This window comes from Taudactylus pleione, unplaced genomic scaffold (genome assembly GCF_031769625.1).
Source record: "Taudactylus pleione unplaced genomic scaffold, aTauple2 ptg000814l, whole genome shotgun sequence".
Taxonomy (NCBI): Eukaryota; Metazoa; Chordata; class Amphibia; order Anura; family Myobatrachidae; genus Taudactylus; species Taudactylus pleione.
The window spans coordinates 1,769,512-1,793,898 of NW_028285216.1; the positions used below are offsets into that span (position 1 = coordinate 1,769,512).

A 24,387-nucleotide genomic window follows, 5' to 3' on the forward strand; every position below is an offset into this window, starting at 1 on the left:
TGTGTACTACATACAATGAGTATGATACAGAGCACAAGATGCAATATAACAATCAGGGACTGGCACCTTGTCTGGGGTGTTGAGCTGAAACAGAGTGGAATAGTTATATTGGTAAAAGAGGATTAGGCTAGAAGAGATTAGGAAAAATAAAGGGGAGATAATGACTGAGGTAGGAGAAGGGACAGAAGACAAGAAGGGATAGGGGTTATACAGAAGGATGGTGAGTGAGTTTAGTATGTGTTTGTGTCTCAGGTATTTACCTCTCTGTTAATGTCTACACTGAAGGCCTGAGGCTCCAGCTCCATCTTGCGCAGCCTGGCAATCTCATCCCGAGGGGACTCGTATGTCTTTTGGGTCTCCTGGGAGCGTATAGCAGCTTCCAGGTCTGATATGTCCACTTCATGAATGCTGCGATGCCTCCGCACCTGCAACCAGTGAGTGGTGTGTAGTGAGCAACACAGGGATATGGGCCCTAAATTATATGAACAAGTAGAGCAATATGCTCCATTCTATGTTCTATATGTCGGCTCTTTCTGTAGCTTGAACAAAATAAGTAAGCTCAAAGGGGGTCAATGTGACGCACCACTCGGTATGTGCCTGCTGGTTTTGTAGTGCTGGATTCTGTTTGCTGACCGGATGGGAGCTGAAGGCTCCGCCTCTTTTCTTTCATTGACCCGCTTTGATGCCGTTTCATGCGATCAATCTGCTCCTCTACACTCATTTTAGACTTCACCTCGCTGGGGAACAGTGCGCTCTTTGGCCGTTCCTGTCAACATAAAAATCTTGTTATGTTCAGCTCCTTATAATATGAAACATAACATAATTAAAATAATTCCCCTTTATGTATGGTCAGTATGTCTAGCTATCTAGTGCAATCTCAGTCAATTGAGTGCTGCTGATTGGGATTTCTATGAATTTGTGAATGTAGCCCAAAAAGTAGCCAAAAAAGTCTAAATAGGGGAATTGAACATATAAAAATGGTGTAAAATGGTGTAGGTTTAGTGTGTTTAGTCAAACACATCAAAGAGCATGGAAACAAATACATGAAACAAATCAATGGAAAGAACAAAAGACTGGTAATAAAAGGAAGTTTCAAAGTTTGGTCTCACCTTTGAGATTTGCCCATTTGATGCACGATTGCTCCCTCTTCTAACCACCAATGGTTTTGTTACTGGTCCTTCGTCATTCGGTGACTTGGTCCGTGGAGGGACAATTCCAACTAAGGGAAACAGGCAAGAGAATCAGAGAAAAAGTAATAATATAATAAATATGAAAAAAACAACACAGTGCTCAAACCTAACTAACTACTCATGACATGTCACTCATCATTACCTTTGTTTATGGCCTGTAGTTGTAACTGCTGCTGTTTCTCTGCCTCTAGATTTGAACGTGGTTGACGGGAACTTACACCTTCACTAGGCAGAGATGTTGAAAGATGGGGAGATTCTCTCTTATATGGTTCTAGGTTTAGCTTTAACTACAAATAGGATTAAAGAGGTATAAGTGAGGAAAATGGGAGAAGAAAATGAGGGAGAAAGTAGGGTTATGCCAGAAACTGATATAAATAATATTTGAAGACATACACAAGGATCAATCATTAAAGAGCTAGGAAAGAAGGTGAATAAATGACTATACACAAGCACACCAAAATATTTTAAAGGCACATCATATTCTATAACAAGATGGGAACATCTAGAATTATTTGTGTTTTTGTGCTCTATTTTTCACTGAAGATCCAATAAAGCACTTGGACATAACATATATGCATAGCTAATATTAATTTCATGATTTTATAAAAAGGTAAAACATTTCAACCAAAAGAATTCCTAGTCTATATTTTAGAGACCATTTAATAAAACTGGTGAGGCCTGGTATGGATTTTGGCTTCTTTCAAGAAGGCTTAAAAGCTAAAAAGATTTGCGTGTATTGGCCAATAATCCTTAGGTGCTGTATTGTTGGCTCTGTGCAGATACTTATACAAATAATGGAAACACAATACATTGTATCTTCATAAAGTAAAAATGTATTTTGCTGAATATATATATATATATATATATATATATATCATATGCAGATTGTTCTGTTCATGTGCAATAATAAGATCTTTTGCGTATTGATATGTTCCTCAATTGTCAGTAAAGTTAATAAAATCATCAGAAGTGCTGTTGTGTTTGTTAGTGGGACAAATGCCAAATGCTAACATGCAAACATAAATAAAGCTCTAACACAATAACTGTTTTCCCTGATTTGGAAAGTACTTACATGGCGCATAAGTCATTTTTGGATGAAATGGTCTTTTTAAGCTGTTAAGACATGTACCCTGTTTCCCCCCCATTGTATGTTCACCATCCATTCCCACTAGTTACCTCACTGTGTGGCCAGCAGGGGGAGATAGGGTAAGGCCAAGGCTGGAAGCGGCCCTCCCCCGGGGGTGGAGGGACAGTCAGAGGAGAGTCCAGGGGGGTGTACGAAAGAGGGAGAGGGGGCCGAGGGGGGCCCGAGTCCTGAGCAGAGAGGAAGCCAAAAAGCATTAGCAGCAGGGGGTGAAATAGGAGGTAAAATATGAGGGTAAATAAAGTAGGAAACAAATTCTGAAAGGAATACTTGATACAGGTCTGATGTAGTAATATGATGTGGCAAACAAAAATTGAGTTGCATGTTTCAATGGGAAATAAAAAAATTGCTCACAAATGAGGATAAATAATTAAAAATGAGGGAATAAAAACATTTCTATATTGGCAAAGGTATTTTATTTAAAAAAAAAAATTTTTTACTGAGGCACGGCGATGCAAACAATGAAAATGAGGAACAATAAAGTACAACAGTATTAACAATAAGAGATGTGTTTGAACAGCAAATGTGATGACACGGGGCAGATGTACTAAGCTCTGGAAAGTGATCAATTGGAAAGTGATAAACTACCAACCAATCAGCTCCTGTCATTTTTCAAACACAGCCTGTAACATGAAATTTAGGAGCTGAGTGGCTGGTAGTTAACCGCTTTCCAGAGCTTAGTACATCTCCCCGATAGTCACAGACATAAATACATATACAAAAAAAAGGTCATTCCTGACTAAATGAAAAACACGTAAACAAGACAACTGTGAAGTATGGCCACTGGTCTGATGCTTCATGTACAGGAATGATGACTTAAGCTGGATACACATTAGACAATATGTCACTCGATCCGGCGATTTCTGCCGAGATATTGTCAACATGTCAACATTGGAAAGTGTGTACCCACTATGACCGACCATGCGCATTCATCGCATTGACAGATCGAGCTTACATGCTGCTCAATCTGGCAATGTAATGTACGACCCCATGCTTGTGGTAGAGGCTTGTAAACAACATATTGTGCGGTCGTTCACCAGATTACGAGGTGTCAAACGACCGCACAATATGTCGTTCATCGCATCATGCCTCGGCCGGGTACACCCAACATGTAATGTGTACCCAGCTTTATAAACAATTTAATCTCATCTAACCGAAACATTCTCACATGACTGAAAACTTGCTTTTGTTTCATATGACAAGTGGCTATAAAACATTATTTTAAACACATAAAAGAACAAATATAAGCAAAGCCATACTTGCAGCTGGTTGCACTGTCATCATTATTATCCTAGCATTGCTGTTTTCTTTTTTGTCTCATAAGCATGAAAATCTTGATGTATTACTTTTTACTGGACATTAAATATTTAAATTTTTTCCCCAATATTAAAACAGACACATATGGGAAGATGTATATATTACTGCAGAGTGTGCACCAATACAGTGTGAAAACAGCATTAGGCCATCACTAAAATAACATCGCCATGTCCATAACTCACTGATGCTGATATGTAATATGAGATGTTCTGCACGTACCTCGCTTGTAGTATGCTTGGTGGGCGATCCCTGAGATCCTGAGATGAGGGAGAAGGGGCTGAGGGGACTAGTGAGGCTGGTGGAGCTCAGGGGGCTTGCTGGGCTGTTGGAGCTGAAAGTTGCTGAAGGCCCTGCGACTACTGAGAGAGAGAGCGTTCATGTAGAATATGTAGACAATAAACAGTTGGTAATGAGTACTCAAACTCACACCGCTGTTGTAGATAGAATTTTCTTTAGCTCACCTCTGTGCTTGGCTGTATCAGTCCCCCGAGAGGGGTTATTTTTTCTCAGTCCTTCCATTACATCTTGAATCCTCCAGATTTCCCTTTGAATGTGTCTGTTCATTAGCTCATTCTGAGAAATTGGAATAGAACACGTCAACTGCTTGCTCTGGCTCCTCTACCAGTGGCACCCCAGGGACTCTCACTTCTTACCTGTATGTTCAGGTTCAGCTGCTCCCACAAAGCATCATGCAAAGCAGACACCTCTCCCTCCAGGACCTCATACTCCATACTGCTGTTGTTTAATGCCTAATAGGATATGGAAACATTAGATGGTCTTTCTTGTAGCAAAATAGCTGGCACAACGTGTATTAAATGTATTTTCTCAAAGGGGAAATGTGTGTGATGTAATTTTTTTTACAATAAATGAAAAATAAACACATTTAAAATGTATTTCCCCTGATGACTGTCACCCACTGTTTTACCGTGGTGGCCTGTGACAGCTCCACACGGATACTGATCAGCTGGTTCTGCAGAGATTCCTTCCGAAGCAGTAACTTCTCAGGAAATGCTGTCTGATTGCCAAACATCTCCATCTCCTGGTGAGTTCCCATTAGTGCACTCTCTAGGCTCTCCTAAATAGACAGACATCTCAGTCAGCCGCAATAGAGACATTCTTATTCATCTCCCCAAAACGTTATTTTTACAATATCCCGACCACGGGGATTCCAGTACTCAGAAAGTCGGCGCCGGAATCCCGACACTTGTCAGAATCCCGGTGCTGGCATCCCGACCGCCAGAATCCCAAAGGTAAATAGCAGGGTTGGGGGGGAGGGTTAGGGGTTAGGCACTAGGGGCTCCATTTACTAACGAGTTTGAGCTGTTCAAACTCGTTACTGAAGATATTTAACAGTTGCAGGTATTTAGTAATAGTGGTCCCCAGTATGTTATCTATTTTTTTGAATAGCGCTATTCAATAGCGCTTGTACCATGAGCAGACATGGCAACCTTTATTTATTCACCAGGCTCCAGGCATGTGTTAAATAGCGCTCACAAGCGCTGAGGTTCCCGACAGCCAGCTCCGGGGCGTCATCCGGGGACTTACCCATGAAACTTTGATTGGGGATCATGTGATCCGCTGGAGGCTTCCCCGACAAGCTGTGTTTCAGTGTATAGAAGCTGGATGCTGGTCCCACGGCCAGCCGTGCACAACGCTCGGGCGGGTAACAAATGACATCCATCCATCCCTTGTCATACAAGCACCCCTCCCCCTGGTGCAGCCCTAGAACTGTTGCCGCTGCTGGATGCTAGCCCTGCCGTCATACCGCTCACACTTATCTTTGCTGTCCATTATGGAGTCACGTTCTTCCTCCAAAATGGCTCCCCGACACCTCCTCGGCGTTCGGAAATAGACACTGCACATGCGCAAAATTCTAATCCCCCTTGTGCGCATGTGCAGAAAAAATAAATAAATAAAAACAACGTTCTCTAGGAACGAAAAATAGCGCAAAGAAGGACTGACTTCATTTGCGCTCGCCCTAATCATAAGTTCTAATAAATACTGCTTAAAAAATGAAAACTAACACAATGAATCATAAAGAAAAATATCTCTAAACCTACAACTCGTTTGCCTGGAGCCTTGTGAAAAAAAAAATAAAAATGAACGGTAAGTTTCACTTTCTCTTCGTTTGTAAATAAAGGTTACCATGTCTGCTCATGGTACAAGCGCTATTCGAAAAAACAGATAACATACTGGGGACCACTATTACTAAATACCTGAAACTGTTAAATATCTTCACTAACGAGTTTGAACAGCTCAAACTCGTTAGTAAATGGAGCCCATTGTATTTAATAAAAAAAAAAGTCTGTAAAAAAACTGGAAAGTGCTTATACACTAAGATATGCATAATCTAGTTGTCAATCTGTTTTGGCAAAAGGAAAGCATGCATATATTATAGACGTAGATAATGCACTCAAATTTGAATACACTTGCAATTGACTGTATATTATTACAGAACTGAATATTTTGATGAGATGAAAGTCATTTTAAAATACTAAATCTTGCTTCTGGTTAGAGTTGTCCAAAATATTATGTTTTGTTCCATAAACCTATAAAAGTGTTACAATATGTGGAACTTCTGATGATCTTAAATCAGCTAGACAAACATAGATCACAATTTAAGGCATCCCCAATATTCATTATTTTATTTAACTTGATCTTTACTTCGCGTGTCTATTTAATGTATGATTTCTGCATTGTTTACAATATGTATTAATGTAAAATCAACTGTTTCCTGTTAATGATGTGGATGCCTTTGTCACAAAGCCATTTTCTCAATGCATCCGATACCAGTAGTTAGTTTTGTTGTTTCACAGTTCTGGGTTCTTTCACATCCAGGGCACTACCTGAAAGGAATTTGTGTGTCCTTCCCGTGCTGGGGTAGGTTTTCCCCAGGGACTCCGGTGTTCTTCCAAGGTCCAAACATAGGTAATTGGCTGCAGTGCTGACAATATAGATACTAATGTGTGCGTTTGTGCATTAGATCATTTACAATGTAAGCTTGAAAGAGGCAGGAGCCAATGTGAGTGATTATTGTCTGTAAAGTGCTGCCTAACATGGAGGTGTTATATAAATAAACAATATAATAATAATAATAATAATAATAATAATAATGTATTTGACCGTACATTTCCTAGTCATGAAATGTACAGTAACCAAAGATATAGGATCATTTTTCTAGTGGAACTGGAATTGAAACTGTGGTTATAATTTCCATCAGGAGCTCCCTACTGTATACAATGAATGCTGCACATACTTGCGTGTCAGGTACAAGATGTATATTACCTTCTCTGCTCTCAGCTGCTGCACCAGCCGGTCCTGTTCCCTCACCACCTTGTGTTGTTCACAAAGTCTGCCCAGAAGTTTCTAGTAGGATGAAAACATGGTATCTTACATTAATTACCACATACAGTAATAGTAGTAGATTATAGAAAGGGGATGTTAGCCGGGTGAATATCTTCTGTCTTTTCTGTAACATATTTATATCACACAAGTAAAAACTCACATCTGTGTCCTGTTCATTGAACTTGTAGCTCTGTAACGCCTCTCGGTATGGATCTGCATAAGGGGACACCTAAACAATACAGATCTCTTTAATTACACCTATCACTTTTGTTTCTTGCAATACATATTTTTGACAAAATAACTAAAGTTACAACATGCTCTTCAGGAACTGGGTGACCTATACTGATTACAGCCAGATTTTGGGAGCATATAATGAATTTCTAAGGAGAGCATTATTTATTATGTTTGCCTGCTAACCACGTAGTAACAAGATAAGGTCACTCAGCTCCTGTGTGTAGATTGGTGAATGAGGTATCTTACATGCTATGGATATTTGTAATGAGAAGTGGGACTATGGAACCTGTTCTCTACCTAAGCCAAAGCTCTACCTCACTGACGTGCATCTGCCTCTCTCCCGGTGGAATTCACACTCCAACAGCTATGTACCTAAGTTTGACTGTGTGGTGCGACACATCATGAAGGTGACACAATGACACCTCTTGTCACCATGAATAGCTTTTACTGGTACATGTGCATACAGCTTGGGTAAATGGAGGTTATTTAAAAACAAACTGATATATTATGCAGCCACTCTGCATTAATGTCTTGTTCCGAAAATAATTTATCACGGCGGCCTATCTGTGAAGATGAGAATGGGTTGTGTCATGCAGAGCGAAAGTGACACTTTAGTGTTCTCTTACTTGCATGAAGATCTGTGCTCTGGGGGAGGAGTGTACCATATTATTAACCATGCTGATCAAAGTCTCACTCTCACTCATCTGCAGCGGGTGGTGAAGGGGAAAGACAGGATGAAGATAAGTAATTCCACAGCACAGACACTCATGTCCTGACTCAGCCACTGTGCTGCCCTAACTCACTCACATCTGCATGCTACAAATCGCCAATTATTTCTGCCCTGAAAAACAACAAAGTGAGCAAAGGAGTATTCGAGTACAAACAATTCTTTAGCTGTAGGAACAGGGGTCAGTTTATATCAATCGTAGGTTACACCAGTTAAGGTATTTTGGCATTCCAGCCATACATGTGGAATTCATCCCAGCATTCTCTGAAAAGGGGCAGTAAGCGCATTACACTGGGGGCATGTCCCATTGCCAATGTGTGTACCAAGAGCTTTTGAAGTGCTAGTCATCCCCCAACCTCCATCTACTAAACACACAGTGGACATACCTTCCAAAGTACCAGCAATCCAGACAAAAGTCCTGAATGGTGGCATGGTGGGTCAGTCCATTAAAATTGGGACTGTTGTGACTACAGCAGGACATTTGGGAGATATGACTTTGATTATTTGCCTTACATTAGTGATTTAGCAGGGCTTCAGGGCTGCCCTTCATTCAGACTCCTAATGTTCCAAATTAGTTTTTATCCTATGTGACTTGTATATAGCAAAAGCTGTGTTGTTGTTAGTTAGGACAGCTGTGTATGTGCCCACTAATGTTCCCTATGATGAATACATACTTCATATGACATAGCAAGCCCTGCTTCTAAACATGTCAAACATTCTTATTTATACACATGTGCTACACAGTGCATATGTCACTGCATCTCCTAGAAAGACACATGTGCCTATTTATCCAAGGTCTAACTGTTAGCATGTGTGTAATGTTGCTGAAAAGCTACATTATTATATTTATGCTTTGATTAAAACAAAGGATGCATTTTTAATATTATAATACCATTATCACATAAACAAATAAAATAATGTTGTCATATAATTTCCTTATTAAAATGGTAAGAATCACATTTCCCTAAACAGTCATGAATTGATGCATATTGTTTAATAATGATTTTGAGAGATGTTGGCAGCTTTTTATTCCCTGCTTAAATTGGTGACATTTAGGAGTTTGGTATAGCACTATACTATTACTATGACCCTACTGCCTAATCTCTGTAGCTCTGCAATTGATTGTTGTCCCATATAATGTTATTTCCTGTATATAACCATTTTACATTCTCAAGTCACATTTGCATGTTTATATAACCAAAACTTTAAAGCAATGACACATTGTTACAAGGGGGTCTATCCTACCACGCATGGCACAGTCTATGAGAAGAGGGATGGAAGGTCAGACACTGCGTCACAGTGACAGTAACTCAGGGTAAGGATGGAGGGACAAGCTTTGCGGCTTCCTACCTGCTGATCCAAAAAATCAAGGTGCCTCTGTAACTGCAGATCTAACATCTCATCCTGTGGGGAAGGGGAGGCAGCAGCAGGAGACAAACACAGGGTTAAAAAGGCAAAGCAGAGCGCAAGACAGGTTCTGAGCCTCCCATCCCCACACCTACTTGTTAATAAAGTGGTACTCAGCAAGGGTTGGGGGATCACAAATCTAGCAAGCTGCAGAGACGTGCGCAGAAAGTGCAGAAGCAGGGAAGGAAAGACAACATGCCATGCAGCGTGAGGCAATCCAAACACACATAACAATCACACTGCAGGTTACATAGTAGTAACATTACACACATTTGTAATACAAATAACATGCAACATGTCGGACAGACCAAACTGATATCACAGGAAATGTACAGTCCAAGAACACGACACACAGGACAAAACACAGAGGACACATTTTTATGTCTCATTTTATATACATTTTTATAGGTTCTGTTAGCAACAGTGACAAAGTTCTTGCTTAGGGGGAGATTTAACAGATCTTGGAGAGAGACAAATTAGAGAAGTTGCCCATAGCAACCAATCCATTTCTAACTGTCATTTTTCTAGGAAAGTCTATAAAATGTCTGAAGTTGATTGGTTGCTATGGACAACTTCTCCACTTTCTCTCTCCAAGATTTGATAGATTTCCCTCTAAGGTGGGTATTCGAAAAGTCGGAATCGGTGATAAAATATCGCCGATGATGTCATTTTCGCATGTTTCAATTATCCCCATATTCAATTTCAAAGACTTTTCGCAGGTTCGAAAAGTCTTTGAAAAATTTCACCATGTTTTACATGGCAAAAAAAAGTGCAGAATTGGGGTTTAGAAGTGCAGGCTTAAAAAAATAGCCTGTACCCCTGGGACTGTCATTTAAACATAAACTGTGTCAAATAAAGTTTAAAAAAAAAAAATAGGGACACCCCAAAAAAATAAATAAAAAATTAGGGGTGGAAAAAAAAAAGTGAAAACAGTGTTTAAAAATAGAATAGGCTATTAGCGGCAGGTGCATTATTGCAGAATTTTTATAAAATTACTTTAGGTACAAGATATGCTAGTACCCATTTTCATGTACCCCAAATTTTATGTGACCACTTAAAAAAACGAAAAAATAAACCTAAGTGCTCTTCTGCATCACTTGTTCTAATGTCGGGAAAAAACACCTGCAGCGGTTATTTAAAAATGTAGAACACATTCTGCAGGGCTAAACGGGGGGTACCCAGAGTGAACCACCATGTCTGGACATCTTTAGGGGGGTCCTAGGAACAAAACCCGAAAATTCCAAAATTTGTAGCGAAATTTACCTTTCCGCGGGCTCCCATTTTCGTTGCTTCCTAATTGAATATGGAGATAAAGCGGGCGCGCGCCCGATACTTTATCCCAGCAAAAGCTCCGATGTGGAGCGAAAAGTCCAGCACTGACTTTTCGCTCCCTAATTGAATACGGGCTATAATCTGTATATTCAAATCTAATTTATTTAAATCAGACTCCCCTATGTTCTATTGAATAAATGAGAGAGGGAGGAGTAAACTACTTCTCGCCATGTTTAAACAAGATATTTCAAACATCAATACTATTCTACAGAATACATGCCTTGTTATGCTTTGAATGGTATTGCCATTTAAAATTTCTTGCTTAAACATGTAGAGAAGCAGCGGCATGCTTGGTAAAATGTACCCCAGTGCACTTTGCCATCTTACTCCAAGCAGATCCCAGAGATCAGACACAATAAAACGTGTTCCACTGTCTCTCATCCCTGCTCCTCTATCTACTGATAATAAGGGCGGAGTGCCTGGTCATCACCTCTTTTCTGTACAAAGTACAATGGAGAGAAGTCAGTTTGAAATAGCTCTTGTGCACAAAGTCTAATGCTGACCATACACTAGAACGATAGCAGCCAACTAGTTGTCTGGTTGGAATGATAATTGTTTAGTGCGTGGGAGCAAACGATAATCATTTGTTTGCTCCCACAAGCTGAAAAACGCCAGCAAACGGTTGGTCCAACTAGTTGGGAAAATCAAACTTGTTTGATTTTGCCCAACTAATTGTTCTAGTGTAGGGGGAACTTTCCCCCCAACTGAACAATAAGTAAGCGGACACTGGGCAGTAGTGTCCATCTACTTCACCACCGTCTGACGACTGTGCTGCCCCTCTCATCCCAGAATGAGGGATCCCTGTCATTGGCAGTGGCTGAAAGGGAGGAGAGGATCAGTGCTGCTGCTGCACCGTCTCTCCAGTCTTCATTGTCGGTATCACACACCTGCGCCTTCCCCCATGCGATCGTGCCCCCCTCACTCATTAGTTTCAAGCCTTAGAAATCTCAGCATTGTGCTGAACACCGACCACCTAATAGGAGAAATAACTAAAACAAAATTCTTTTTAAAGCTGCCAGCATTGGAAATCCATTCAAGAGACACTTTGCTGCTAAAAGTATATGAGGATGTTGCACTGTAGATATACAAGTGCATTACACCATATTCAACCACAACATGAGTCGGACAAAAGACATGATCATGCCACAAAATTCATTTTATTGAATAGAGAAAAACTTACAAAAATTATGAAACTTACAAAAATCATGGCTGTGATTCAGGGACAGCCGTAAACAATATTATATATATACACATATATATATATTATTTGGCGGAGGCACCGAGGTAATTGCTCTAATATAACTTTTCGACATTTAGTGAGTTTCCAGGCCCAAGGGCTGATGCAAAGTTGGACAGAAATGTAAATACACGTTTTCAGATGCATCTTTTGTATACCCAAATATAGGCAGGTGCCAATGTGCCAGGTAATGATGATGGGTATCAAACCAAGTGTAGGGATGGGGCCAGTTCCATTTCTTGGATGCATACAACTGTGTACAAGCACATATACACATTTATTTCTGGCACAGAAACTGCCGGCAACTGTGTTCAACTCTGAATTAGGCCAATAATCATAAATGCCATTGCTTTACCAATGCTTTAGTTCCTGGAGTGGAACTTATTGCCGCAAAGCATTTTAGATTTGACTTAGTCATTTATGCTCAGAGATTCCATCTCCAAGGTATCAGTGTCACTAACATTTCTAGGACAATGATATGGATGCAATGTTTTGTACAATAATATCAACTCTATCTGCGGGGTATATTTACTAAAGTGCAGGTTTTAAGAAATGGAGATTTTGCCCATAGCAACCAATCAGATTCTAGCTATTATCTTCTAGAAGGTGCTAGATAAATGATAAACAAAATCTGATTGGTTGCTATGGGCAACAACTCCACTTCTAAAACCCCACACTTCAGTAAATCCATCCCTGCTTCTCCTATTCTTCAGAATATTTTTTTTATCTATGTCCAAGAAGCTTCCCCTATGCCTATATCCTTTAGATAAGTCTCATGTGTGGCAGTAAATGAAAAGCTTTAGCACAATGTAAGTACACTACCTCCTTTCCAACGGAATGGGTATGAAATACCGCCGGCCGTTCGATTCCCGTCAGCGGCAGCCCGACAAGAGCAGAGTTAGAAGCAGCGGAAGCCCGACAGCGCTGGAAATCCCGATCGTGGATAGGTAAGTATCTAGTAACCTAACCTAACCCCCCTAACCCTCCTTAGGGGTGCCTAACCCTAACTTCCCCCCCAAGTGCCTAACCCTAAGCACCCCCTTCCCCACTGCCTAAACCTAAGTCCCCCAGGGGGGTGCCTAACCCTAAGTCCCCCCGGGGGTGCCTAACCCTAACCCTCCCTCCCCCTAGCCTAACCCCAACCCTCCCGGGGGGGTGGCTAACCCTAACCCTCCCGGGGGGGTGCCTAAGCCTGTCCCCCCCGGGAGCCCTAAACCTAACCCTCCCCCCCCCGCAGCTGTCCACTCGCGGCGCCCGGCATCACTACGATCGGGGTGCCGGGCGCCGGTCTCCCGGCGTCGGGGAAATGCGGGCGTCTACATCTAGATGCCCGGCATTTCACCCTTGCCGGGATATGACAGTCGGGAAGCCGGCTGCCGGTATTTAGGCAGTCGGCTTCCCGATTGCTTCCCTTTCCAACACCCTGGGGCAGGATTCTGTATGAACTGAGGTCTTTTCATGCACAATTACAGCTCATTGGTTACCAGCATGGAAAAAGTACCTACTCTATATAAACAAGGGTTTCTGTTAATAGACTTATTGGTTAATAATTTAGCCACTATATTAATTGAAGAATGAATTACATTTATGTACTACACATAAATATTGCCAATTCTGCATCTAGAAGCAAATACAAACATAAATAATGATAATATAGCTATATATTTTCAAATAAACCTAGGGAACTGTATAAATTATGACATTTTGTATGCTCCCAGGAAGCCGCTCAAATACCACAAAGGGGTCAATCTTATTCCGTGAGATGATCTCGCAGTGCGAGTCATCGTGGCAGTGGCCGCACTTTATGGCAGTCCGGATTCGCCAAATTTTGCACCATAGGGCAGCGAGCAAATTTTGGCGAATTCAGAGTCTAGTCGCGCCCGGGCACTTTAGTCAGAGATTACTGTTTCTCGCGCCTTAACACCCTTGTTAAGTTGCGAGAACTGGCATTCTCCGACATAACAGCACACTGAATTGAATAACTCTGGGAGCTCCCTCCCGGCGCTACACAATTCGCGGTGAATTAAATTTCCCCCATAGTAAATCATATAAGAAGTCTTAATTTAAGTAACACTAACAAAAGCATGAGGACTGACAAAATGACAGCTTTTAGGTGTACCAGACTGAGGGCCTGATTCTGCAAGGATCGTAATTGCGATCCTTGCAGATATGGTAATGCAGCAGGAGGTATCACGAGCTGCGTTGTCCAACGCAGCATCGGATACTCTGCGTATCATCGGCCGGCAAGGTCCTGCAGCTGGCCGCCGCAGTTTATAGGAAGAGGCCAGGAAAATATATCTGTCAGCCGACGAAGATCCTGGCTTCTTCCCTGCCCAGCAAAGGCAGCAACACGCCACCACCCCCCGCCCCCAAACGGCAGCAGACTGTCAGTCACAGACCCGTTATGCACATGTGAACATCGGGAATCTGCGTTCAGCAGTGCACGCTGAATTAAGCCCTGAGACTCCCTGCGAATAGATGTTGGAGATGCAAATGGCAGCAAACTGCCTAGTGAGATCACCACACCACTTCACTGAAATGCAGCTCACAATTATACCCCTTTTACACCGGAGCTAAAACCCGGGTTTTTGAAGGGTTAACCCGGGCAGCTCCCTGGTGTAAAAGGGGAGAGAGTTGGATCGCCGGGTCGAGTGACCCGGCAATCCAACCCAGGTAACTAGCAGGGTTTAACAAGGGCGTAGCCCGTGAAACCCTGCTGTGAGAACAGCGCACTCCGGGTCACGATGACCTGGAGTGCGCTGCTAGCTGGCCGATTGGTCCGGCTTCAGTGGCGCTTGGAGATGATGTCATTTCCAAGCGACCACTTTCACTCCGCAAAAGCCGGGTCTATGCAGACCCGACTGCGGTGTGAGCGGCGCTGACTCGGGAATATCCCGAGTCGGCGCCGGCAAAATTCCGGGTCTGATCCGGATAGGAACTTTGTTCCAACTCCGGGTCAGACACGAAATTTTGGTGGAAAAGGGGTATTAGACCGCCTGCTTGTTGGTTTGGGGACCATAGTGATTCCCACTAAACAGTATCTCATGGTGGACTGCTCCCTAACTCCTCACTCCATCCCAGTATCACATGTCGACACCTCAAGTTCTTTCCTCTTATTCTCCAATAGAACATTTGCACTGGATTTGCATACATACTAGTTACAAATGGAACACATACAAAACATATTGAAATTGCAGGGGGGCCAGGTATATTCACAGTATCAAAGTGCAAAAGTAAGCCACTGCCTTGCAATTTTGCAATTTGTAAATAACCCTTAATTAAAGCAATGATTGGTTGTTCTGGTTGAAGTGCAGATTTATGTATTACCTGAATGTAAGTAAATAGCCTTTTTTATTTCATCAATATGTATTTGTTAAAAACAATTACATTTTATTTTTCTTATTTTTGTTTTTGCATGCGATAAAAGAGTTAACTGCTAAATTAATGTTCAGTGTGAATCTTAAGCGGACCATTAGGTTGGCAATATATATTAGTTGACCAAGGATCTCTTCTCAGAACTGCTAATCATTCACAACCTCAGTAAAGGCTGACTCGGTCACCCGAATTACATGAGTCCTGCATATGTTTGAGAAGAACTTGTTTTCCTATGTTTGCTTGTAGCTGAAAATATCACTATTAAAGTATAACGTAAAATCAACGCTACAAGTAAAATGATGTTTTGTGATGTCATGCTTTTTTTTTGTTCAAATGTTACTGTTTTGCCAGTGCATAGATGTGTGCCAGAAGATGTCAGTCTCTGGTGAGAGGGGTGTATGTCTCTTATACAGCCCACATGCATAAGCAAGATTTAGTTTTGTGGGACAAAGTATTTATTGTGCATGCAATTAAAGGGGTTCAGTCCAGCCAAAAATATAAGAAATAAAAGAAAAATATAAGAGTTGAATGGAGGGGCTGGCCCTGGAGTAATAGAGGGATTGATTTCAAAGTGGCTTTTTTTTCCGTCATGTGCACATTAATGGCCGAATTCAATTAGCCACGTTAATTTAACGGGTGAAAAAGGGTGGTAGCCTCGGGCTTTAATGTTTTGGGCTATACAATTCCAGCCCATTTTTCACCCGAGACCAAGTTAACGGGCATTAACGCATAGATTCTGTGATAAGTTCAGGGTTTCTTCATCTGTTAACATGCTACTTATCGTGGATTTCTTTTCAGGTCCCGACAAAAAATCCCAGTGCTGCCTGCGGGCTGCCTTCGGGTCTAATTAAATAGCCTTGTGGAATCAATTAGCATGCGGAAAATTACCGCAGCTATTTGAATTCCCCCCTAAGATGTCATTGCAAACGCGGAGACACATTTTCTGCAGGGGCAGGAAGACAGGAGACAATAAGTTAGTGTATACACAGAAAGCAAATGGTGGACAAACAGGAACGCTTGTACAACTAAAGTGGAGTGTGGTTCTACATTTTCTGTGTCCCATTACACTAAAGTGCCAAAAGTTATGGGATAGCAGTATGTAATGGTATTGGTAGGTGGCATCACTGTACTGTGATGCCTTGGAAATGCCCAGACCCACATCACTTGTAATTTGACATCTCAGGAGTCAAATTGAACACCGGCTAGGCTGCTCATAGCAAGGTGACCTGAATTATCGGAGTTCCATCGGGGTGTTATAGTGGGTGCCCGACAGATGGAACATTCCATTTCCGAAGTTGTGGCGACATTCAACATTCCTCGATTTATGGTGTCATGTGTGTACTGGGAATATCTCATGGAAGGCATTACCATCCATTGTGGATAGCGCAGTCGCCGTCCACGGGTGTTTAATGATCATAACCAGTCTGGCCAGAATTGTCCATTGTAACAGACAAGCGACACTGTCTCAAATTACATCCACAGACGCATATCCGGCACTTCAGTGCAGTGTTCTTTAGCTTCCACGAGATAAGGGAGCAGAAGACCCACCAGAGTGTCCCTGTTAACACTGTGACACCGGACACAATGCCTCACCTGGGCTTGTGATGTCGCTAATTTGACCCTGGAGGACTGGCAACATGTGGCATGGTCCGATGAGTCACGGTTCCAGTTGCTTCAGGCTAATGGTTTGTTTCGAGTGTGGCATAAACCCCATGAGCCATGGGCCACAGTTGACAACAAAGCACCGTGCAGGCTTGTGGTGGTGTGGGGTATGTTCATGTGGCATGGGTTGGGTCCGCTGGTCCACCTGAACACGCCATTAACCGGTAACTTCTATGTTGCATTACATGATGACCATTTGCAGGCCTACTCTATCAAACCTGTTTGTTTGCCCTGTGCCTTTAGAATGTAAACTCTCACGAGCAGGGCCCTCTACCGTATTGTGCTACTCACTCGGGCACCTAACACCTGGTTGCCTATGCCCTGTTGCTTGTTTCAGTGTTATGATCACTAATGCAGCAATGTACATAAACCTTGTCCTTGTCTGCATTGTATTGTACTGCAGGTCACTTGTTGCTTGTTCATTTATTTGTCTATGTACTTTGTAAGACATTGCAGAACTCTTGTGGCACCATATAAAGGATAATAATAATAATAATAATAATAATAATAATAATATATCAGTAACACAACTGAATATTTTTAGTGCCTTGGTAATAAACCTGATTCTGATTCTGTGTTCTCCTATGCCCCATGATGGTCACATTAGCTTCACTTTTATTTACACTAGGAGTGGGGAACCTTTTTTCTGCCAAGGGCCATTTTGATATATAGAACATTATTCACAGGCCTGGTGCAGGCCACGCCTCCTCCGTGTGACATCACACGGGACGGGGCCACAATCGCTGTTGATTACAGCAATGCCCGGCGCATCCTCAGGATGCCCTGGGGAGCTGTAAGGTCAGCGGTGTGACCATCTGAATCATCCTAAGGACGCTCCAGGCAGCATTGCTGCATAGATTCTGGCTGCAGGGTGCCATTCTAGGCACCCTGCTGGCCAGATGAGTCTAGCAGAAAAAAGATCAGAGAGCCAGACCAAATAATTCAGAGGGCCTTATACGGCCCCCGGGCAGGAGGTTCCCAATCCCTGATTTACACCAAAACTTTCCTTTGATGAAAAACATCAGGATTTCTGATTTGCCCTTACAGTTCTATGTTGGATTTTAGTAATCACAGCATTGTGTTATATTTCCTGTGTAATATGTTTTCATTAATAACAAAGTACATTGTGCCTGATTCAGTACGGACAGCAACTGACAATGCAATAGCGAATATGCATGCAGTCTCACTGTGAAGATATGCTAATCCTCTGCGATCACTACACAACATAAGGACGCCCACCTTACCTTACACACATCTGTATTATGGTGCATACACACGATCAGATTTTTCCTTCAGATATGAACGATAACGATTTAAAAATCGTTCAGTCGTTCATATCTGAAGGAAAATCGTTCATATCTGACATGACTGAACGAGGGACGATCAACGATGCGCGTTCCCGTTTGTCAGATAACGATATCTGACATCTGATGGGTTTGCAGTCAGACTTGGACGATTCCATTCATTTTAATGCAGTCAAAAATCGTTCAATCGTTCAAATCGTTCAAAACCTTGGTAAAATCGTTCAAATCGTTCAATCATTCAGTCGTTCATCTGACAAATCTGACAAGTCTGACAAATCTGACCGTGTGTATGCTCCATTACTTAGCAAGACTGCAAAACCATCGGTAACATTGAGTACAATCGCAGCCTCACGCACACTAACACAAGCTCAGACCTTACTCAGGAATTGCTAACCTCATCATACAAGCTGCGTATGGCATCGCAGTGGATGATTTATGCACTGCGTTCAAACGCACTGGTAAGCCTGCATTTCCCCCACTAACCTCCCGACACCACCCCCAAACGCTACTTTCTGTCAATCTCTCTGCGATGGGTCTGCGTAGTGACTGCGATCACTGTCCAGATCGCAGTGAAATGATCGCGCACATGCACTGCAATGCATACGCAGAACGCAACCATTGGCCGATTGCATGCATACTCGCAGTTGCGATCCTTGCTGAATCAGGCCCATTGTACACTGTTTCCTGGAAAATATCATTAACACGACTTATTGTTTTCATGCCCAAGCTTTGGACAGAACATAAGAACCTAGTAAGTGGTCCCTTATCATCCAGTTAAAGTTACACAGTAATATAGTTACAATTGATGATTAATGGAAATGTGTGTGTTTGTCAGTACTGATCACAGCACAAAAAAAAAAAACTAAATCAAATGTTCTATTAGATACAAAGATTATCACCAGCTATTCTCTGTAAAAGCTACCAATTATTGAAAATTAGTATTTCAAATGTAAAAATTAAATTATTATCATATGCAGTAGACAGGACATGCTGGAGATTGTAGTGCTCCTCAGAGACAGTATCGCATGATGTTACATGCATTGATGCACTGGATAAGCAACAAAGTATCCCTGGAATATTTTTTTTTATAAATGCTGGCAGCTATGTCATATTAATAACAGTACAGTCTTGTATGGAATCAGCATGATATCCCGGCTGCCGCATGGCCGGCAGTTCGATTCCCGGCAACGGCAGGCCGAAAGATCAGCAGAGGCCGGCAGCGGAAGCCCGACAGCGCCCGTTATCCCGATCGTCCCTAAGGTAAGTATAAACTAAAGTAACCCCCTAACCCTAACTCTACTTAGGGGTGCCTAACCCTAATCTCCCCCCCAAGTGCCTAACCCTAATCCCCCCTCTAAGTGCCTAACCCTAACCCTCCCCCCTTCCCCGCTGCCTACACCTAAGTTCCCCGGGGGGGTGCCTAACCCTAAGTCCCCCCCGGGTGCCCTAAACCTAACCCTCCCCCCTGCGGCTGTCCGCTCGCGGTGCCCGGCATCCCTTCGATCGGGATGCCGGGCGCCGGTCTCCCAGCGTCAGGTAAATGACAGGCGTCTAGATATAGACGCCGGTCATTTATCCCACGCCGGGATAAAGCAGCCGGGAAGCCGGCTGTCGGTATTAAGGCAGCCGGTTTCCCGACTGCATACCTCTTGTACATCTATTACTATTTTATTATTTGTATATGCAAGGACAAAAATCAGAAGAATGAAGGACAAAAAATAAAGTGTGAGATGCTGCTACAGTAGCACACAGAGACGCATACAGCTATGACAAGACCACTACAGGGAAAGTGTAGGCACTGAGGTGTGCTAGTTGCTCTGCCCTATTGCTGGGCACCCTTCAATCCATAGAAGGATGGATGATAGCTGTTACCTAATCACTAAGTCACACTTACCATTTTGTCATGAAGAGGAGGGGACGATGGGTAGCTATACGAGTACACTCCTGTGGGCACAGGTCTCCGGTCACCCAAATAGTCATACTAACAAGAGAGATTAAAACGTAAAGTTATATAATTGTACCTCATTTTCAGCATCTTCTACAAAGTTTCCATTGTATACAGTATGGGCCAAATGTAATAGGTAGTCTGTTTTAGTAACAGTACAAACTCGCACTTTCTTGGACTTTTAGAAAGTGCGAGTTTGTACTGACACTCGCAAATTCAACAGCCTGCAAACTTTTCAGCTCGAGGCTACTGCATTTGCGAGTTTAGGCAGGTTTAGGACAATGTAAACTGACACCTTTTAATGCGAGTAGCATTAAATGGTGCGAGTTTTAGAGAAGCCATCACAGATCAGTGAGATCCGTGATGGCTTCTGTGTGTGTGCTCAAAAAAAAAACCGTGCACCCCCTCCCCAAAAACATAACCAGCCCCGGGCTTTATAAAGCCTGTTCTGGTTCTAAAAATACAGGGGCCAAAATGCATAGGGGCCCCTGTATATTAAAAACCAGCACAGGGCTTTGTTGAGCTGGTCCTGGTTCTGGAAAATCAGGGGACAAAACGAGTAGGGGTCCCCTGAAAATTCCAGAACCAGCACCGAACTCTATCTAGCGGGGGGATAATGCCACAGCCAGGGAAAACCGTTCACCGGTTTCCCCAGCCAAAGCATTACCCCTGACCGCTAGTCAGTCCAGTCCGGGGATCCCTGGGGAGTTAGGTACCCCCCCAATAAAGGGGTACCCCTCTCCAGGGCACCCCAGGCCTAGACTGATAGCCCGGGGCTATCCCCGGCACCCTAGGGCGGTGGGTGCCGGGTTGATAGTGTTAGTGTAAAATTACATTTTCAATATTGTCTTTATTTGTAGAACCACAAGTACCAGCAAGCCTCCCCTGCATGCTGGTATTTGGAGTACCACAAATACCAGCATGCGGGGCATTACGGGCCCGCTGGCACATGTAGTTCCACAACTAAAGAAATACGTAAATAAACAAACATACACCGTGAAAGTATAATTTTAATAAAACATACATGCACACTCACACATACTCACCTAGTATCCGAAGTAATCCATAGGGGTGTACCTGAAAAAAAAAATCCATACTCACCTCTCCTAGGCGTCGATCACGTCCTCTTCTGCAAGTAGGCAATCGCGACATTGTATCATTGATGTAACCACAAGATTAACCTCAATTAATCTTGCGGCTACGATGTAGCGGTTCCCACAATAGACGTCTATGGGGATTTCTCACCATAGACGTCTATGGAACACACAGGCTGGCCGCATTCAGCTAATCAGGGAGCTGCTCCGACGGAGATGCTCCCTGATTGGCTGGCGGACGCTTCACTGACGGGGCACACGTGTGCCCCGGTCATTTACGCGGAGCAAAGGTATGTGTACACATGTGTCCGGCATGGATCGGGTTTTTTTCGTTTTTTTTATTTTAACCCCTGGATTGCCTACTTGCAGAAGAGGACATGATCGACGCATAGGAGAGGTGAGTATGGATTTTTTTTTTCAGGTACACCCCTATGGATTACTTCGGATACTAGGTGAGTATGTGTGAGTGTGAGTGTGCATGTATGTTTTATTAAAATTAGACTTTCACGGTGTATGTTTGTTTATTTACGTATTTCTTTAGTTGTGGAACTACAAGTGCCAGCGGGCCCATAATGCCCCGCATGCTGGTATTTGTGGTTCTCCAAATACCAGCATGCAGGGGAGGCTTGCTGGTACTTGTGGTTCTACAAATAAAGAAAATATTGAAAATTTAATTTTACACTTTACACTAACACTATCAACCCGACACCCACCGCCCTAGGGTGCCGGGGATAGCCCCTGGCTATCAGTCTAGGCCTGGGGTGCCCTGGAGAGGGGTACCCCTTTATTGGGGGGGTACCCAACTACCCAGGGATCCCCGGCCTGGACTGACTAGCGGTCAGGGGTAATGCTTTGGCCGGGGAAACCTGTGAAAGGTTTTCCATGGCTGTGGCATTATGCCCCCGCTAGACAGAGTTCGGTGCTGGTTCTGGAATTTTCAGGGGAACCCTACTCGTTTTGTCCCCTGATTTTCCAGAAGCAGGACCAGCTCAACAAAGCCCTGTGCGGGTTCTTAAAATACAGGGGCCCCCTATGCATTTTGGCCCCTGTATTTTTAGAACCAGAACAGGCTTTATAAAGCCCGGGGCTGGTTATGCTTTTGGGGAGGGGGTGCACGTAATTTTTTTTTTATTTAAAACCATTTAACATAAGTACACACAGAAACATGTACATATCTTATGGATATGTGCATGTTTCTGTGTTAATCTGACCTGCTCAGGATGTACTCGCTAGCCTGAAGCAGGTCTATTATTTGGGGACTTCTGGTAAACTTTTTTTTGCGAGTCTGAAACAGACACTCTATTACATTGGGCGAGTTGATTGTTTTCAATGTGAAAACATCTGGATGCGAGTTTGAGAATGGAGAGTTTTAGTAACTCTGAAAAATGCGAGTTTTAGTGAACAAACACCCTATTACATTGGAGAGTTGTGAAAAATTGCGAGTTTAGCACCAAACTCGCAATCTACCAAAACAGACACCCTATTAAATTTGGCCCTATATATCTGTATATCCTCATGTTAAATCTATACTGGAGGGTGTTGCCACGGCTGGGATCTTTTTTATTGCAAGATTGTTCAAACAAGATAAAGAACATGCCCAGCAAGTACATTTGAAAAAAAAAAGAGTACAAATAAGAATGATTTTACACAACATAAATAAATCTGTATCACTTCAATAGTATATTGCTATTATGTTATATATACAATCAGGTGCATAAATATTGGGACATTGACAGAATTTTCATATTTTGGCCTCTATTCACCACCACAATGGCTTTGAAATGAAACAAACAGGATGTGCTTTAACTGCAGACTTTCAGATTTAATTTGAGGGTAATTACATCCAAATCCGGTGAACGGTGTAGGAATTACAACGGTTTCTATATGTACCTCCCACTTTTTAAGAGGCCAAAAGTAATGGGACTATCAACTCAAAAGCTATTTCATGGACAGGTGTGGGCTATTCCCTCATTATTTCATTATCAATTAAGCAGGTAAAAGGTCTGGAGTTGATTCTAGGTGTGACATTTGCATTTGGAATCAGTTGTTGTAGACTCTCAATATGATAATCAAAGAGCTGTCACTATCAGTGAAGCAAGCCATCATTAGGCTGAAGATTCAAAACAAACCCATCAGAGAGATAGCAAAAACATTAGGTGTGGCCAAACCAACTGTTTGGAACATTCTTAAAAAGAAAGAACGCACCGGAGAGCTCAGCAACACCAAAAGACCCGGAAGACCACGGAAAACAACTGTGGTGGATGACAGACGAATTATTTCCCTGGTGAAGAAAAACCCCTTCACAACAGTTGGCCAAATCAAGAACACTCTCCAGGAGGTAGCTGTATATGTGTCAAAGTCAACAATCAAGAGAAGACTTCACAAGAGTGAATATAGAGGGTTCACCACAAGATGTAAACCATTGGTGAGCCACAAAAACAGGAAGACCAGATTAGAGTTTGCCAAACAACATCTAAAAAAGCCATTACAGTTCTGGAACAACATCCTATGGACAGATGAGACAAAGATCAACTTGTACCAGAGTGATGGGAAGAGAAGAGTATGGAGAAGGAAAGGAACTGCTCATGATCCAAAACATACCACCTCATCAGTGAAGCATTGTGGTGGTAGTGTCATGGCGTGGGCATGTATGCCTGCCAATGGAACTGGTTCCCTTGTATTTATTGATGATGTGACTGCTGACAAAAGCAGCAGAATGAATTCTGAAGTGTTTCGGGCAATATTATATGCTTATATTCAGTCAAATGCTTCAGAACTCATTGGACGGCGCTTCACAGTGCAGATGGACAATGACCCGATACATACTGCAAAAGCAACCAAAGAGTTTTTTAAGGCTAAAAAGTGGAATGTTATGCAATGGCCAAGTCAATCCCCTGACCTGAATCCGATTGAGCATGCATTTCACTTGATGAAGACAAAACTGAAGGGAAAATGCCCCCAAGAACAAGCAGGAACTGAAAACATTTGCAGCAGAGGCCTGGCAGAGCATCACCAGGGATGAAACAGAGCATCTGGTGATATCTATGCGTTCCAGACTTCAGGCTGTAACTGCC

General features: G+C 42.6%; 1 protein-coding gene across 9 annotated transcripts in view; it reads right to left on the minus strand.

Annotated features, from left to right (window-relative positions):
* The window catches only part of PLEKHA6 (pleckstrin homology domain containing A6), a 199,003-nt gene that overhangs the window by 12,873 nt on the left and 161,743 nt on the right, over positions 1-24,387 (minus strand). For 5 of the 9 annotated variants that reach the window (XM_088458156.1, XM_088458157.1, XM_088458159.1 and 2 more), the window contains 15 exons: positions 20,169-20,255; positions 9,308-9,361; positions 7,857-7,934; positions 7,157-7,225; positions 6,937-7,017; positions 4,577-4,726; positions 4,305-4,400; positions 4,113-4,224; positions 3,871-4,010; positions 2,367-2,504; positions 1,333-1,477; positions 1,110-1,219; positions 584-766; positions 261-425; positions 67-84 (listed from right to left, as the gene is read on the minus strand). In XM_088458156.1, coding sequence (XP_088314282.1) covers positions 67-84; positions 261-425; positions 584-766; positions 1,110-1,219; positions 1,333-1,477; positions 2,367-2,504; positions 3,871-4,010; positions 4,113-4,224; positions 4,305-4,400; positions 4,577-4,726; positions 6,937-7,017; positions 7,157-7,225; positions 7,857-7,934; positions 9,308-9,361; positions 20,169-20,255 — 1,626 coding nt within the window. The remainder of the gene's footprint in view (positions 1-66; positions 85-260; positions 426-583; positions 767-1,109; positions 1,220-1,332; positions 1,478-2,366; positions 2,505-3,870; positions 4,011-4,112; positions 4,225-4,304; positions 4,401-4,576; positions 4,727-6,936; positions 7,018-7,156; positions 7,226-7,856; positions 7,935-9,307; positions 9,362-20,168; positions 20,256-24,387) is intronic. The other 4 variants (XM_088458163.1, XM_088458158.1, XM_088458161.1 and 1 more) reach the window with 3 other exon arrangements.